Source organism: Gymnodraco acuticeps, unplaced genomic scaffold (genome assembly GCF_902827175.1).
Source record: "Gymnodraco acuticeps unplaced genomic scaffold, fGymAcu1.1, whole genome shotgun sequence".
NCBI lineage: Eukaryota > Metazoa > Chordata > Actinopteri > Perciformes > Bathydraconidae > Gymnodraco > Gymnodraco acuticeps.
In genome coordinates, this window is record NW_022990770.1 from 46,547 (window position 1) to 63,005 (window position 16,459).

Genomic DNA, 16,459 nt, shown 5'->3' on the forward strand with positions numbered 1-16,459 from the left:
AGCTCACCTACTTCCTCACTGCGAGCAGGACTCATGTACAGTTGAATACAAACTTGCCAGGTTGCTATTCTGGCTCCAAAATAGTGGAACAAGCTCCCCATTGATTTCACCAAGCAACATGTCTACACATCTTTCATTGCAGAGTAGAACCCACATTTTGTAATCTAAATTGAAGAGCAAAATGTTGTAGCACTAAACATTTATGTCTTACTTCAACGCACTTTCCTGCTGTTCTGAATGCATCTCCTAGTGTGCATTAAATAAAGAATAGATTATTCATTAAAATCCACAAATTGAAGATAAGAAGAAAGAAACGTTCAACTCTGTAATAATATATAGATAACAAATAACACTCAAATGTATATTCATTGTCACTGTATTTCTTTGTGTCTTTTTTCTCGCGTCTCTTCTTGGTTGACTGCAAAAAGATTGGGACAAAAGTTGTAGCGAAATGTGACCTTCCACTGTCCAGCTTCATACGGATGAATCAGCATTATTTAGTTGCTAATTTCTACCCTGGTTTCAACTTTTGAAAAACAAACCACCACCACCTGGTTCCAGCGTTTGCTTCACTTCTTTGTTTAGCTTGTCAACAGTCTGTTATGCTATATGTGTCCTCCCCGCCCGCAGCGCAGACGTCAGAGTTTCAACGGATTTTTCCGCATCAAAGTAGTAACAACAAAAGAGTAATGTTGCATCATGAACAGCTTATCTGGTTCTGCACCAACACGGGGCGAGTCTTTATCCTCCAACATGAACGCTGAGCAACGTTTCCCCCCCTCAGTGTTAGTTAACACAGTATGTTAGCCGGGGTGTCGTCACACATCGCTGTGTGTGTGTGTGGTGTGTGTGTGTGTGTGTGTGTGTGTGTGTGTGTGTGTGTGTGTGTGTGTGTGTGTGTGTGTGTGTGTGTGTGTGTGTGTGTGTGTGTGTGTGTGTGTGTGTGTGTGTGTGTGTGTGTGTGTGTGTGTGTGTGTGTGTGTGTGTGTGTGTGTGTGTGTGTGTGTGTGTGTGTGTGTGTGTGTGTGTGTGGTGTGTGTGTGTGTTGTGTGTGTGTGTGCGTGTGTGGTGTGTGTGTGTGCCTAGCATTACTATACTTGTGGGGACCTAAATCTGACGTGTGGGGACTCACCTCCCTTATGGGGACAAATTGGAGGTCCCCATGAGGGGAATAATTAATTTTAGGGTGAAGACTTGGTTAGGATTAGGGTTAGGATTAGGGTTAGGCATGTGTTGGTTATGGTTAAGGTTAGGATAAGTCTCCAGGAAATGCATGTAAGTCAATGTAATGTCCCCTGAAGTGATGTATACGTGTGTGTGTGTGTGTGTGTGTGTGTGTGTGTGTGTGTGTGTGTGTGTGTGTGTGTGTGTGTGTGTGTGTGTGTGTGTGTGTGTGTGTGTGTGTGTGTGTGTGTGTGTGTGTGGTGGTGTGTGTGTGTGTGTGTGTGTGTGTGTGTGTGTGTGTGTGTGTGGTGTGTGTGTGTGTGTGTGTGTGTGTGTGTGTGTGTGTAGTGTGTGGTGTGTGTGTGTGTGTGTGTGTGTGTGTGTGTGTGAGCAACTTTGAGGAGAGGATTGCTGAGACAGCAGGTTGGCCTGTGCCTGGCAAAGTGGGCCATTAACCCACCGCCCTGAGGTGTGACCCGGGCCAAATCCAATATTGGCTCCAGCATCAAGGCACAGGTGCCACTCAGGGTTCAAAGCCACAGATCAGCAAGAACCCCCCCCCCAACACCACCACCATCAATCGACCCCCGACCCCCTTTTCTCCTCTCAAACAATAAAGCACTGAATGTAAATTCCTCAAGACGCCTACAAGCATCGCTGCTGCCGCTGCACAATTGACGAGAGGGAGTCAGAAGTGGAGAGAGAGAGAAAGAGAAAGAGGGGGACAACATACATTATTAATCGAAAGTAAATTTAGCAAAACGGGATTTCATTTTAGTCCTCTCAAGCTCGAGGTGATTGTTGCTGGTCATCGGAGAGCCGTGAACATGAAAGTGTGACCTGCCGACTTTGTCCTATGCAGAAATTCAGATTTTCTCCGTAACTCTGAGAATCATAAACGTATAAGAAGCAGAGGATGAGATGTCCAAACATGGCGCTGCACATAGAGCGAGTAGTTCTGATCGCTGTGATGTTCAGGAGCATTTCTTTATATTTTGAACAACATTTGTTTAATTGACCTTTAAGGGAAAAAGCCTTCGTGCATCCGCGGGTGCAGCTCTGACTACGCTACAAAGGAAAGGCATTTACTCCCGTTTGGATAACATTACATTGAAACTAGTTTGAGTCTCTTTTAAGTCAGAACGTAATGCAATCATTCAAATACAGGTTAACGCCAGCCTTGTCCTTTTTTATTTAATTTGTGCTCGAGTGAATAATCATCTTACGGCCCGTCCACACAGCGGCGTTGGAAGAAGCTTTCAACGCTTCTGCCCATTCACTTTGAATGGGGTGACGTCACTTTTCGCCGAACTGCATTGTGGGAAGCAGAGCGGAGCTTTCCTGGCGTTTCAGGCTGCAAAAGTTGAGCAATGTTCAACTTTTGAAGCTTCTGAAGCTTTCGGTGGAAGCGTCAGCCAATCAAATCATATGCCAGTACAAGCTCTAGCCAATCAAACCGCTGCTTGTGTGTCAGGGGCGGGAGATTCATGTGATTGGTTGTTGGTCGAGCTTCAGACACGCCCAGCTCCAAGCTTTTTTTGAATTGTAGTGTGGACGGGCCGTTAGAGATTTATTATTTTACCCTGCTGCCAATAAATACGAGATGGGCTTATCGAGGTCAGGTGAGCGCTTCTAAAAAAACGTTTTAGCTGGATAGCATTAGATTTCAGGATCCTTTTAGTTTGAATTTCTATGTCTTCTAACATTTTGGGAGGATATCAATAATATATTTTGAGGCGTAATCCTTTAGATATTCTTGTGTGTTTGTCAGAGAATCCATATCAGTTTATCAATAACATCTCTAAATATTGACGACATCATTTATAAGTAACCCTATTACATTAAAGTTGCTTACACCATGACTTTAATACTGTTGACTCATGGTCGGACCATTTATAAATCTTTTTTTTCTAATAACACTAGCATGTATTTGCCAGAATGGGCATACTGTATGTGTAATGTGTTTACTGACATCTGTCACACAACAGTCTATTATCCTAATTGTCAGCTACCCAAACACACTCAGGCTTTCTCTTTATGAACATGTGTGTGTGGCAAACCATGAGACATGTAACCATGTGTAAAGTCATGTGTCCGGCCACTTGGCCCGTTGTCATGTGTGTCAACAAAACGTGGCTGAAGACCAGGAAGGAGACATTATTACAGACGAATGATCCCCCTCCTCTCCTCAGGATCCATCCCTCTCGGTTTTTCTCTCTGTCCCCCGCTCCAAACAAGTCAAATGTCTGAAGAGATGTATCGAAGTATCCCTGCGCGTTCTGTACGATGGATATGTCATGTGACATAATGCCTCGGAGCGACCATCACAGATAAAATGACAGATGCTCTCGTTGGCCTCATGGATTCCTCTTGGCTGATTTTGAGTCTTCTTTTTAGAGTAAGCTTTTGATTTCAGGTTCATTTTAGTTTGATTTTAGATATTTATAGAATGTCTTTGTTGCGTCTTATAACCTATTGGGATGACATACTTTGAGGGGTTGTCCTTTAGATAATCGGATAATTGATAAATACAATTGATAATCTCTCTAAATATTGGCAATATCCATGATTTACGAGTAACCTTTTTGTATTAAAGTTGCTCACTGTGACCTTACACACTGCCATCTTGTTTCTTGTTGAGTCTCAGACACACTTGCTGTGTAATTGCCGGCGACAGGGAAAGCGTTGTTGTTGTCTCGCTTTCCCTTTTCTAACTGACACTCAGCCATCTGCTTTTTGTATCGTCGTTCCTCCTCCACTACATGATGTCCTGCATGTGCTGGCGAGAGCGATCAGTCTCCGTAGAAACCAACAACAACAACAACATGCCCGTGTTTGTGTTGCTGGCATGTGGAGGACATATAAAGACGGAGAGTGAATTCCTGGACTGACCTTTCTGCCTGTATTTGGATCACTTACGCCAGCCACTGTGCCCGAAGGGTGTGATGCATTCTGGGAGATGTGGCACACTACCTGACCAGAGATATCTGGATATATTCTTTGTCTTTCTTTACCTCACAGGATATGTTTTACTTTTAATTTCAAGCTAGTAGATTGGTATATGAGGGAGTATTCTAATTTATTCTGTATATTTTATACTGTAGATACTCCTCTGAATATAAGTATTTTTTTACTATTAATATGTTGTTTTTATATTCTTTAACTTCTAGTTTTCTTCTATTTTTAAGATTTTTTTGAATTTTTGTAGATTGACTGAACATGCTGCTGTGACAAAACAATGTCTCAACTTGTGATAAATAAAGTATCTATCTATCTACCCTCCACCTGCCTGTGGCTACTGCTGCCCATCCGTCCAGGTGGATGGATGGCTTTGATTGGTTCAGTCTGTCGCCCCGGTTACTTGTGAGTGGCAGTAATTGGCATGGCAGTCGGCAGACCCATCTTTCACATGTGGTCAGCCATCATCGAGCTGATTGGGCCGTGGTCGCCCCCCCAAAGGGAGGGCTGGTGTGCCCTGGGGGCGGGGCATAGAGAGCCTATTAGCATGTTAGCATAACTGACCAGAGATCAGTGCTGGACTGATTGTAGTTAATGCCTGGAAATCAGCCAAGGCCAACGTCCACACATTTAAATCAGTTATACTCTGTAACCTTGATGTTACTCTGTCACCCTCTGTCTGAAACAGAGCACAGTCTGCTCTGATTGGTTCACTTGACGGCTCTGTTGTGATTGGTCAATCGCTAAGAGATGTCCCGCGCTAGCCAATAGAAGCTAACATACGTAGATGGTGCATATATGTTTGTTTAACACACAAAGGTTTTAACATAATATGCCAAGAACAATTTATTTGAAGAGGGAAACTATTTTCTTTTGTGTCTAAATCTCTGCCCTGACAATCTGTGGATAACAATTAAAGCTAGTTTGACAACATTTCAACATTAATGTCAAGAACAATTGATATGATTAGGAAACTGTACATTTTGTATCTGATTACCACTGACCTGATACTTCAAACAAATCTCTGAGAATGTCCATTTAATCAGCTGATAGCATTTAAAGCTACAGTAGGTGTGCTGTAGTTTACTGTCATTGGGGGGAACAGTATCCTGGCTACTCTCACTCACCATGCCGGGGTCAGAGAGTGTACAGAAGGAAATTTGAGACAAAGCTCGGTCATAATGTACACAAAGACAAGCACACGAGGGGGTGGCTGCTGGAGGGACTTTGGTTTTGTTCTTGTAAATCCATAGCCGTCATATGTTTGCAATTAAAGCCTGTCTGTACTGTGTGTTTACAGAGCGGTGCAATCAATGTAATTGTGAGAGGGTGTTCCTGACTGAGACGTCTGTCTTATTTCTCTCTGCCTGGGTTCAAGTGGGCACTCGCTGGATTGTTGTTCCCAGTGTTTCTCATTTCCAAATGTAAATGCATCCCTTGATTTGTATCAGCCTCTGTATACACTCCCTTTCTGTCTCATTCTTCCTGGATCAAATACAAACAACCAGGGCTCCATTTCAAGAGTCCGACGTCAGCTCAGATCTATGTCGGCAGCGTGGTTCAGTCAGAGGGAAATCTGTTCATTTACAAGAGGATGTAAAGAAACATGGAACAAGCTTAAATAACAATGTCTTCCCTTCACTTTTCTTTTTTTTAGACTGGTGCACCTGAAGATCTGGACGTTATTATATTGTCCGTTTGATCTCGCTCTGCATCAGGCATAACTTTATTTAATTGGAGGTGTGTACTTTGTTAGAGGCCACAACATTCCTTACTATTGAAACTGTCAATGTGTTAGCCATTCAACAACAATTACTTCATTTATAGGAAATGGGAAACATCGTTTTTTGCTCACTTCTGAACTGTTTCTATGCTTCACCATGGAAACCAAACCCTTGGCTGTGCCACACAGACAAAGATGTTTTTTCTTCCTCTAAAGGCAAACTGAGGACAACCTGCCTGAAGAGAGAGTGCACGATACATCTCCTTTATAAAGGAGAAATTGAAATTAGCAAAACCCAAACAAGTCACCAGTCATTTGATATTTCTGATAAAGAGCATAAGCACAAAAGCGTGATACATGAAGGCTCAATGAAAGGTTGCTGCAGTCATCAGTTGCAGAGCAGTGGGATGTGTGTCTGATCATCACTGTACCGCTGTTGATCAAAATCAAGCACCTTCTCAGAATCTGTTTTCTAAACAGCTTCAAATGTGTGTAATTCTTCCATGTCGGGATTTTATTTCAAGTTTATGTCAAGCCACAAGCTCTGCGAGGCATATGTATTTGACACTATAATCACTGAAGACAATGGGTCCGTCTCAGATCGGTTAAATGGATTCCTTGCTTCCCTCACTTGCGTCGTTTCCCTGCATTTAGTCCCTCCCACCAGGGAAGCATGGAGGGACGCAAGGAAACCACGAGAAGCAGGGAAATTAGTTTTAAGAGCAATGGGACGTCCTTTCCTCCGGAGCGTCACGTGAAGGATGTCCGTTTGTGATGACGCCGCACAGCTGATCGTCTGACAGCAGCTCTGTCCCCGTTATTTTCACAAACACCCCCGCCACACATTTACTGACACAAACATGTGTATCATCTGTTGTAGACCCAAATACATTAAATAAAATAAGAACTCATTCTCAAATAAGATAAACGCCATTCTTAAAATGTATAAACGAAAAAAGCGATTATGAAAATGTTTCCAATAAATGAATAAAAGGATTTTTGACCACTTTGTTGTTCAGATATATCACATATTTGTAACTAAATGAAACATTAATTGAAACAAAACATGGTATAGACTGAGGAGTGACTCCCGTGAGGTTCATGTATTTTCTTCACTCCGCTGGGAAACTGCTCTCATGTCAAGAAGCATGAGATCAGAGCATGCACTGCCTCGTCCAATCAGTGAGCGATACACAGTAAGGGGGCGGGGCGAGTGTCTGAGGATTTCATCGGAGGATGGTCTGGTGCAGGGTCGGCTCTAGAACAAATCAAATGGGGGGGAAATCATTTACCAAGGGGGGGCACATACTGCCGTCAACAACCAACACACAAACACCAACGCAACTTCAATTAAAAAAAACATGCTGTAAAGTCCATTGTCTTTCACACACATTGCAGGGTGTAGTGCTATTTTATAGCGCACCTATGACCTGTGCATACATGCACGGTTGTGGCACGACCACCAAAACAGAAACATATGGACATAGGCCACCATATGAAAAGTGTTTAGTATTTAGTATCCTATCCATGTGAACATGTTTTAGGTGGGGAGTGGACCTAACCTCCTCTAGGAGGGTCCGGGGGCATGCTCCCCCGGGAAGATTATTTTTAAAATATTGAAGTTAAATGCATCAATCTGGTGCACTTTGAGAGCAACATGAAGATCTATGGATACATCTCTCAACATCCATATGAAACAGAACTGTACACAGATTTACTTTTTCTTTATGGATATTTTACTAATCACTCCCCTTTCAACTGTATTCTTGTGTTACTGTCCTATAGTATTTCATACCCGTTTTTCATTTATTCTCTTATTCTTTAATGACTATAATGATCATATAAAGGTAGCCTATTCCTCGCAAATACTTGTTTACATAAATGGTCACCAAACCGTTTGAGACCCACTGAGATAACTTACACTAAAGTGAACTATCTAAACACTGAGAGTCCTTACCTCACTGAGCTGACGTTATAAGATCCTCTCAGTCTGACAGGAGAGGACTCTCCTCCACCTTGGTGTAGAAACAGCTCTTTATATCCGTTAGCATAGCTAGCTAACCAGATGCTAACAACAATATTCCACGTTACCGCTCGCGCACTGACAAAATGCGCTCGTGCCACACACAGAGAGCCGAGCTTGAATGAAACACAGAGACCCATGTACTTGTACTGTACTGTATATCATATTATTTTCGATGGCTTTACTGTATAATCAGTGTAACAGATGAACAGATCGCCACTGGGCTTTCATCTAAACACACAGCCACGTAATGATAACAAAACAAAAGTCGGGGTCATTGGTCAAGCAACACACCAATCAGAGAGCAGCAGTGAGCACACCTCAGGCTGTGTTTCATATAAAGAATAAATAAAGAATACAAATGTGTATTCTTTATTTCTGATGTATTTCACACAAAAAACTTTTGGTGGAAACGTTTTAACTTATATGATTAAAAAAAAAAAACGGCAAAGTGGCAATAAGGCTTGCCCACCCTGCGTTGGGGGGGCACAGTGACTCATTTGGGGGGGCATGGCCCGCGAATGACCCCCCATGACGCCGACCCTGGTCTGGTGGTTCCTCGGTTATCGCTCCTCCATTATCGCTCCTCGATCCTCGGTCCTCCGGCAGAAATAAGCGCCATGGGACGGTACTCAAGATGGCGCAGACAAATCAACTTCCGGTGAGACCGAGGAGCGAGGAAAGGAAAATAGTCGACCTGAGAAGGACCCAATATGACCCTCTCACCTACATCCGATCCAGGATTTTTTATTTAATCGTTTACTTGGCAGGGACAATGCACAGTAATGAACACTTAAAACATTCAAATGTATCAAGCGTGCCAGATTTAGCTTTGAGCTAATTTCCCTCACATAAAACATTTAAGAAAATTACGTTTTACAAACAAAATACATGATATGCAAAAAGTGCAAAAGAGCAAGAGCAGCATACACGAGTATTTACCACATGGCAGTACAATCTAGCAGCAACGACATATAAGGTGCAAGAGGGGATAATAGAGCTACCTAAAGTGCAAGAGGAGATACCCCTGTGTTAAAGTGCAGTTAGCGGTGAGTGCCCGTCTGTTTGTTTCTCAACCATTCTTTGAGTTGGCCTTTAAAGCTATTGAGAGTGGGACAACCCCGTATCTCAGTTGGGAGGCTGTTCCACAAGAGGACATTTTGATTTTAAGAATTCTAGTACACACAGTGCTGCTGTCTAACTTTATTACATCTTGGGACACTGTACCTTGATTTGATAACAATTCATATTCACTGTTCAAAGCGTGGTTAGGCTCAGGTATGGTTCATAGTGTTTCTCAAAAGATTGACCTACAATCTTTGAGCAAATGTTCATTTGGTGTAGCAGTTTTGACGTTGAAGCAGTGGACACACAGTTGTTGTACTGCAAGCATTGTGCAGCATTGTTTCTTGAACCCTTGTCAAGAATTTAGGGCAATAATAACCCTTGAAACGATGGATTTCGAAATGTAAAGAAACCAGTGTTTAATCCCCCATCTCACCTTGTGCCCTCTGTCTTGTCTTGCAGGTGTCAGGCAGCTCGATGGGCTCCCCGTCCGGCTCCTCCGACCCCTCCTCCTCGTCGCGTCAGTACGCACGGCAGCGCATCACACGCGTCAACCTCAGGGATTTAATCTTCTACATGGAGCAGGAGAGAGAGACCGCCCACTCCCTCCTCCTCTACCGCGCCCTGCTCAAGTAGCCTCAACCCCCCCTCCCCCGCCACGTGCCTTCAGATCAGGTCTAATGATTCAGTGTCTCCATGTGTACTGTAGTGACGTTTCATGTAGCTTTTAATAAGGAGAGAGAGAAAGAAAAGTACAAAAATAAATCCCTGTTTTAGATTCACGATGAGTAGTTAGGTCATTGAGTTTAAAGGCCATGCATACGGCGGCTGACCGGTGCAAGCGCGCTGCAAAACGAACCAAAAGATTTCCATTAGGAGAAACGCGCTGCAGTTTCAGAAACATAGCAAATATAAAACCAGCATTAAGAAAACATTCACCAACTTGACGAAACATGCGAAGCGCTGCATAAATGACAAGAAACCCAAAACCAAACAGAAACCAGGGGACACTAAAAAGTGACGCACACAACTAGGACCGGAGCGATTGTTGACATTCAGGGATTATAAAATTAGTTGGTCTGTTTGATAATTGTGATTTGTATTTGAAATGACTAGGTTAGCTACGTTAGCTAGCTAGCTAACAGCAGATCTGCAATATTTCTGCAATGTGATCACATGTTTTAAATATGCTGATACAACTTAGACTTTAGGTAAGTTTCCATTGGCAGTTACAGTTGGCCAACTTTATTAACCCTGAATGTCAACAATCGCCCCGGTCCCAGCTGTGTGTGTCACTTTTTAGAGTCCCCTGGTACCCGTTGAGCTTCTTGCATCGTTGTGTTCATGCAGCGCTTTTAGTAAACACTACGCTTGTGTTTCGTCAAGTTGATGTAGATGTTTCTTCATTTGCATGTGTTTTTGCACATCTGTGTAATTTTAATTGCAACGGAAATGTATTTTGGTCGTTGTACCATGTTAGCACCTGTCGGCCACCGTACATATGGAATTCGTCGTGTTGGATTTGTAATAGGAAAAAAAGGGGTTTTAAATGTTGCAGGATATTTTTATTTAACATCGTTGGCATTAGCTTCAATAAACCACCTCAAAGTAAGGACTATTTTGGAAGAGATGAATATATTCACACCTCGACGACGCAGCCTACGATATTCTAATGAGACATCGTTTTGATTCCAAATAACAGCACCGCGTTCAATTTACTGTAGATCTTATTACATTATTTTCCAGCATGTATATTTTGATCATGTTCTCTTTGTAGGAAGAGGAATATTCCCCGTGTCAGTATTAGGATGTTTTGTAAAATGAGAATCAGACATGACACAAAGTCCCTGTGACCTTTCTGAAAAAGGTAATTAAACTAAATTATAGTCGCACTATGACACACGTTTCTGATTGGTCACCCTTGTCAGTATATTTTCATTTACCCTCGCTGAATGTGAACTATTTTTTTACGACTAGATGTTGTGTAGTGTTCGCTCACTTCTTTAAACACTTTTGGTTATTGTATGAAACCTCAGATCAAAAAAGGCATTCCTTTCTCCTCTCGCTGTCCTGCCTGCACATAATTAGCATTTCATTTAAACAAAAAAGCAGCTATTTTTCAGTGTTGCTGATGTGTCCTGATGTCCCCTTTAACCCCCTACCTACTTTGGGAATGACTGAATGAACAAAGCACTTCAACTTGTTTTTATTTTGATCCCAGATTAAATATCACTGCTGTAAATTAATATTTAATTGTAGAAGGAAGACGTTTATTCCAGCCTCAAATTAATTTGTAATATCCCAATTTGTTTCTATCTTTGTATAACTGACTGAAGAAAGGAAAGGGCCGGTCGTCTTGTTTGTCGCCTTGTCATTTTTCTTTATTTCATCGTATTCTGTAATATTGTCAATGATGTACTTTATGTTTTCTTTCTATCTAACTAAATCTCTTGGCCTCTATGCAGCTTTTCTTGTCATTGGTGACATTTTAAAGAATTATTGTTCACTTTTTTTACCTGACAACTCGAAGCTGTCGCTGCAACACAGCAAAGGAATTATTCATTTTAAATTGTAAACAGCGTTGCCAACTTCTGACAAAAGACAGTTATTTTTAACAATTGATATATTAATTTCCCCCTTTTTTTGATTGGCTTTTAAACTCCACATTCATATTTTCTATGTCCCAAATACCATGTTTAAAAACAAGCACAACAATGATTATTGTGGTGACAAAAAAAGATTTTATTAGTGATTTCTATTGTTTCTGTTTCACAGGAAGACATTTCTACTCTTAATATTACAGCTTTTTAGCCAAAATATTAGGATAATATTACTGATGTAAACAGACGGGGAAATCACATTTCAATGTAAGGATGATTTGTAAATATTGTTTACAAAACTGTGTTTATTAGAACCACGTTATTTTTGGTAAACTCTTGTACATATCTTGAACATTTCCTGTTTGTGTGAAAAACAATACTTGTGTATTTGTACCTATTTTGTAAAGGAATAAATAAGCTGTTTACTAAACTGAGCACATGCTGACTTTGTCCATTTCTTCTTTTGTTTAACAGCAAAAATACACTGAGGGAGGCTTAACAGAGGTAGATAGTAATGAAGTACATTTACTCAAGTATCGTACATCAATTTTGAGGTAATTATGCAACTTCATTTTGGAGGCACATATTGTACTGTGCATGCATCTGACAGCTGGTAATGGCGGAGATACCTTTAATGACTTGTTATACTGCAAGGTATTTTAATCCAGAATATTACGTATCATAATGCATTCATTCATGAAAATAAATACCTGTAAAGTAACTCATCTTGTCAAATAAATGTGGTGAGAAAAAAGCACAATGTTTGCTTCCTAAACGTAGTGGAGTAAAAGTTCAAAGTAGCCAAGTACCTCACAAATGTACAGTACTCGGAGTAAATGTACTTCCACCTGTAATTTAACTGAATTAAAACACATTTTCCCACCTCTGAGTCTTAACAGGAATAAAGAAAATGGAAATGTTCCTGAAAGATGACTTCATCACTGAGCAACATTCCCCTCTTTCTATTCCTCAGTCTTTAAAGGGAAAAGCTGTTATGTTTTTGCGAGACAGTTTTACTAAAGTCAACCTCTTACTCAGCCGTCTTCATTTCCATTTTTTAACATCGCACATGCTAAAGTACAAGCGCCGCTGCTCAACTATGAAAAGTCCCCCTAGGTTTCTGTTGCTAATTAAGCAGAAGCATTTTCAAAAAGACCAAACTGTTTAACTCGGTGGAAAATATTAGAGTTTGGGAGCATATTGGTTTTTCTCAAGATGTCGTCCTATTCCTCAGCCGCTGATCTGGATTCAGCCCTGAAGACTAAACGCAGAGCCCCCATATGGTACAGTAAACTGGAGATATTTAACATATTTCATCAGTTCAATTACAGAACATTAAGAGATGCGTTTACTGAACACAGCAACCACATACTGAGATGTAGATGAGGGCTTTCTTGGGAGTGTTTCTGAACATTGCGAGGGTCTAAGGCAGGGGTGTCCACGTTTTCCATTTTGAATCGGCCCTCAGCAAATTCAAAACGTATAATGAAATATGGCCCAGAAATGAAACTTGAGCTTGTCTTGTATTGTACTTCTTAAATATATCTGTAAACAGATATTACACAGTAGTGTTCATAAGACCACTTTCAGTCAATTGAAGTTGAAAATATGTTCTAAAAAATCTAAGTTGATAAGAAAAAAGCCCAATAACTTATTTACATAACAACCTTGAAATCTACCCTTCATATTTCCTCTTATGATAAGCAAAGGTTTCTGTTTTAAGGAATGAGCTGCTAACAAAATAAATGAAACCCTATGGAAAGCTGTGATGTAGGTTGTTGTATCGAGCATCATTTACTTACATTTGATTGATTTTGCTAATTTATAACTTAACTTATGAGGCAATATACCTCTAGTGAGTGGCCCAGCCCTTCGAATATTTTTCTGTGTGTGGCCCTCGGTGAAAAATGTTTGGACACCCCTGGTCTAAGGACAGAGCGAACTGTAAAGCCTCCTGAGATAAATGGGATATATGAATACAACTTGATTGATTGGTTGATTGATTTATTGATTGGTTGATTGATTGGTTGGTTGATTTATTTATTGATTGGTTGATTGATTGGTTGGTTGAGTGGATGTGCAGTGGTGGAAGTGTATAAAGCATATAAAAAAACGTCAAGTACGCCAGTTCATTTAACTACAATTAGAAAAACTACGGTCTTTAAACGCCCCGTTAGAAGTAACAGTCCTTATTTGGAAATGTTACTTAAAGTGGACCTATCATGCTGTATTGGAAACATATAATGTAGAGCCATACCTATACAAAACATGTCTGTGACGTTTTTTGCTTAAAATACCAAATAGATCAGCCATTGTAGCCATGCCTCATACTGCTCGTACCCCTCTGTTTCAGCCCTGTTAGAGGGTGTTTCTCAATGTCGAGGACGCTTCCTTGGTAGGACATGTCCCTCCGAGTCAGGTCCTTCAGAAGCGATGCAAGAATCCTTCCTAGCCTCGGAAAACGAAGAATTGTGGAACAGGTGTGCGTCATATGCTCAGAAAGCGACTCAGGTTCTGGTCCAGGCTCTCGTCATCTCACGCCTAGACTACTGCAACCTCCCTCCTGGCTGGTCTACCTGCATGTGCCATCCGACCTCTGCAGCTCATCCAGAATGCAGCGGCTCGTCTGGTCTTCAACCTTCCTAAATTCTCCCACACCACTCCGCTCCTCCGCTCCCTTCACTGGCTTCCGGTAACTGCTAGAATCCACTTCAAGACACTGGTACTTGCTTACCATGCTGCGAATGGATCTGGCCCTTCCTACAGCCAGGACATGGTTAAAACCGTACACCCCCAGCACGTGCACTACGCTCTGCATCAGCCAAACGACTCGTTGCGCCCTCGCTGCGAGGGGGACCCAAGTTCCCATCGGCGAAAACACGTGGGTTTGCTGTCCTGGCTCCAAGATGGTGGAATGAGCTCCCCATTGACATCAGGACAGCAGATAGCTTACACACCTTCCGGCGCAAACTGAAAACTCATCTCTTTCGACTCCACTTCGAGCGATAGAACTATTAACGAAGCACTTTTATACTAATAAAGGACTGGCTTACCTAAAGCCAGTTGAGTAGCACTTGAAATGTTTGGCTCTATGAAACCTGATATACTTATATGATTCTGTTTTCTTCAAGGTTGTGTCTTCCTGGTCGAATGCACTTATTGTAAGTCGCTTTGGATAAAAGCGTCAGCTAAATGCAATGTAATGTAATGTAATGTAATATGCGAGGCCCCGCCTTAAATGGAGCGCGATTTCCGCCAAAGATTTGGAAATTGGTCCGTGCGCAAAGCATTGTGGGGATTTTAAGACCGCGGAGGATACACATGTGCAGCCTCGAAATTTCCTGCAACGAAGGACGCCGGCCTCGGTAGAATTCCAATCATCCTGGACATTGGAACAGTCCTTCGGCGGGACTCGATGACGTAGCATCCTTGAAATAGTGGCTCTGGAGCAGCCTTCCTCGACATTGAGAAACAACCACAGAAACGCGGATTTTGGGTCCTTAGCTTAAAAAAAATAATAAGAGGAGGCGGAGCTAATGCCTGATCAGAATTCTACCAGAGATAAAGTTAAATTCTGCTGTGATAAAACACCATCCTGTTCTAAACCACATCAAGGATTATTTCTGAAACAGTATGGAGCTCAAATGATTTTTCTCTTGCAGGTTTATCACAAGGTGAGTTCCTTTTTTTATTTCCTGCTTTTTAAACACACGTGCTCTCCAGTACAGGTTAGCTCTGAGTGTTAGCGAGGCTTGCTAACGTAAACAAAGACGAGATCACGTCCAAAACACATCAGGCATTGTTTCTGATAGCAACTTTCTGTGGGTCCGTTGCCGATTTGACGTCAGATCGGCAGCAAATCTGTATCCGCTCGTTGTACCCCTGTTTTTAAAAGATGTGGGTACGGAGGAAAAGAGAGAGGGTTTTATTTTCTAACGCCGCGTGAGTTCCCCGACGCACCGGGGACACATTGATGTATAAAAGACATCAAAAAGTGCATTTTGCTTGATAGGTCCCCTTTAACTGGAAGAACAGAAGTATCCAATTCAAAATGTACTTCAATTATCAAAAGTAAAAGTACTCATCATGCAGAACGGCTCTTATATAGCATACGTATGTTTTGTATTATTATAAGTGTTTTATTCTGTCAATATTCAGCCAATTTAAGTACGTTTTTAAATAGGTACATTATTGTTAAGTACTGCATCATAATGACACTGTATAAGCATATCATGTTTTGTTAAAGGTATAAGTGAAATAAATGTTGTTGAATTAAAAGTACTGTATTTGCCTCCAAAGTGTAGTGTAGTAGAAATATATATAAAAACATTACAAAAACCATAGTATTAAAATACTCAATTATAAGTAAAAGTATGCAATTGAAAATGTTGACTTAAGTGGAAATAAAGAGGTATTTTCAGCAATATGTACAGAAAACGGACTCAGTATGCAGAATAGCTCTTTTTACATTATTATAGAATCTTCTGATTTTATTACCAACAAATACATGTTATTGTCTGTCAATGTTGAGGCTATTTTAGTTACTTTAAATACTGGGTACATGTAATACAACATATCATACAAGGATATCATGTGTATGTAGAAAGGTAGCAAGTAAATATGAATGTGAAGTAAATGTAATGGATTTAAAAGTACATGTGCCTCCAAAATGTAGTGGAGTAGAAATATATGGTGTAGCATAAACTGGAAATACTGGAGTACAGTACAGTACAGTATGTCAAAATAGTACAATACTTGATTAAATGTGCTTTGTAACATTCCTCCAATGCATGTAGGCATCATCTGAATCTCCAAAATCACCAATTAAAGCAAAATGTCATGACTGAAGTAAACGCTCAAACTAAGCCTTATTGATTTTTCCTTTTGAAAGGTAAGTGGAAGAACGTGAGAGCAAAGAGACACCGG

At 41.1% G+C, this 16,459-nt stretch overlaps 1 protein-coding gene across 1 annotated transcript in view; it reads left to right on the plus strand.

The window, feature by feature from the left end:
- LOC117556917 (transcription initiation factor TFIID subunit 4-like) overlaps positions 1-11,967 on the plus strand; it is a 43,406-nt gene extending 31,439 nt beyond the window's left edge. The window contains exon 2 of the mRNA XM_034232514.1: positions 9,396-11,967. Coding sequence (XP_034088405.1) covers positions 9,396-9,569 — 174 coding nt within the window. The 3' untranslated portion in view covers positions 9,570-11,967. The remainder of the gene's footprint in view (positions 1-9,395) is intronic.
- The last annotated feature ends 4,492 nt before the right edge of the window (positions 11,968-16,459 follow it).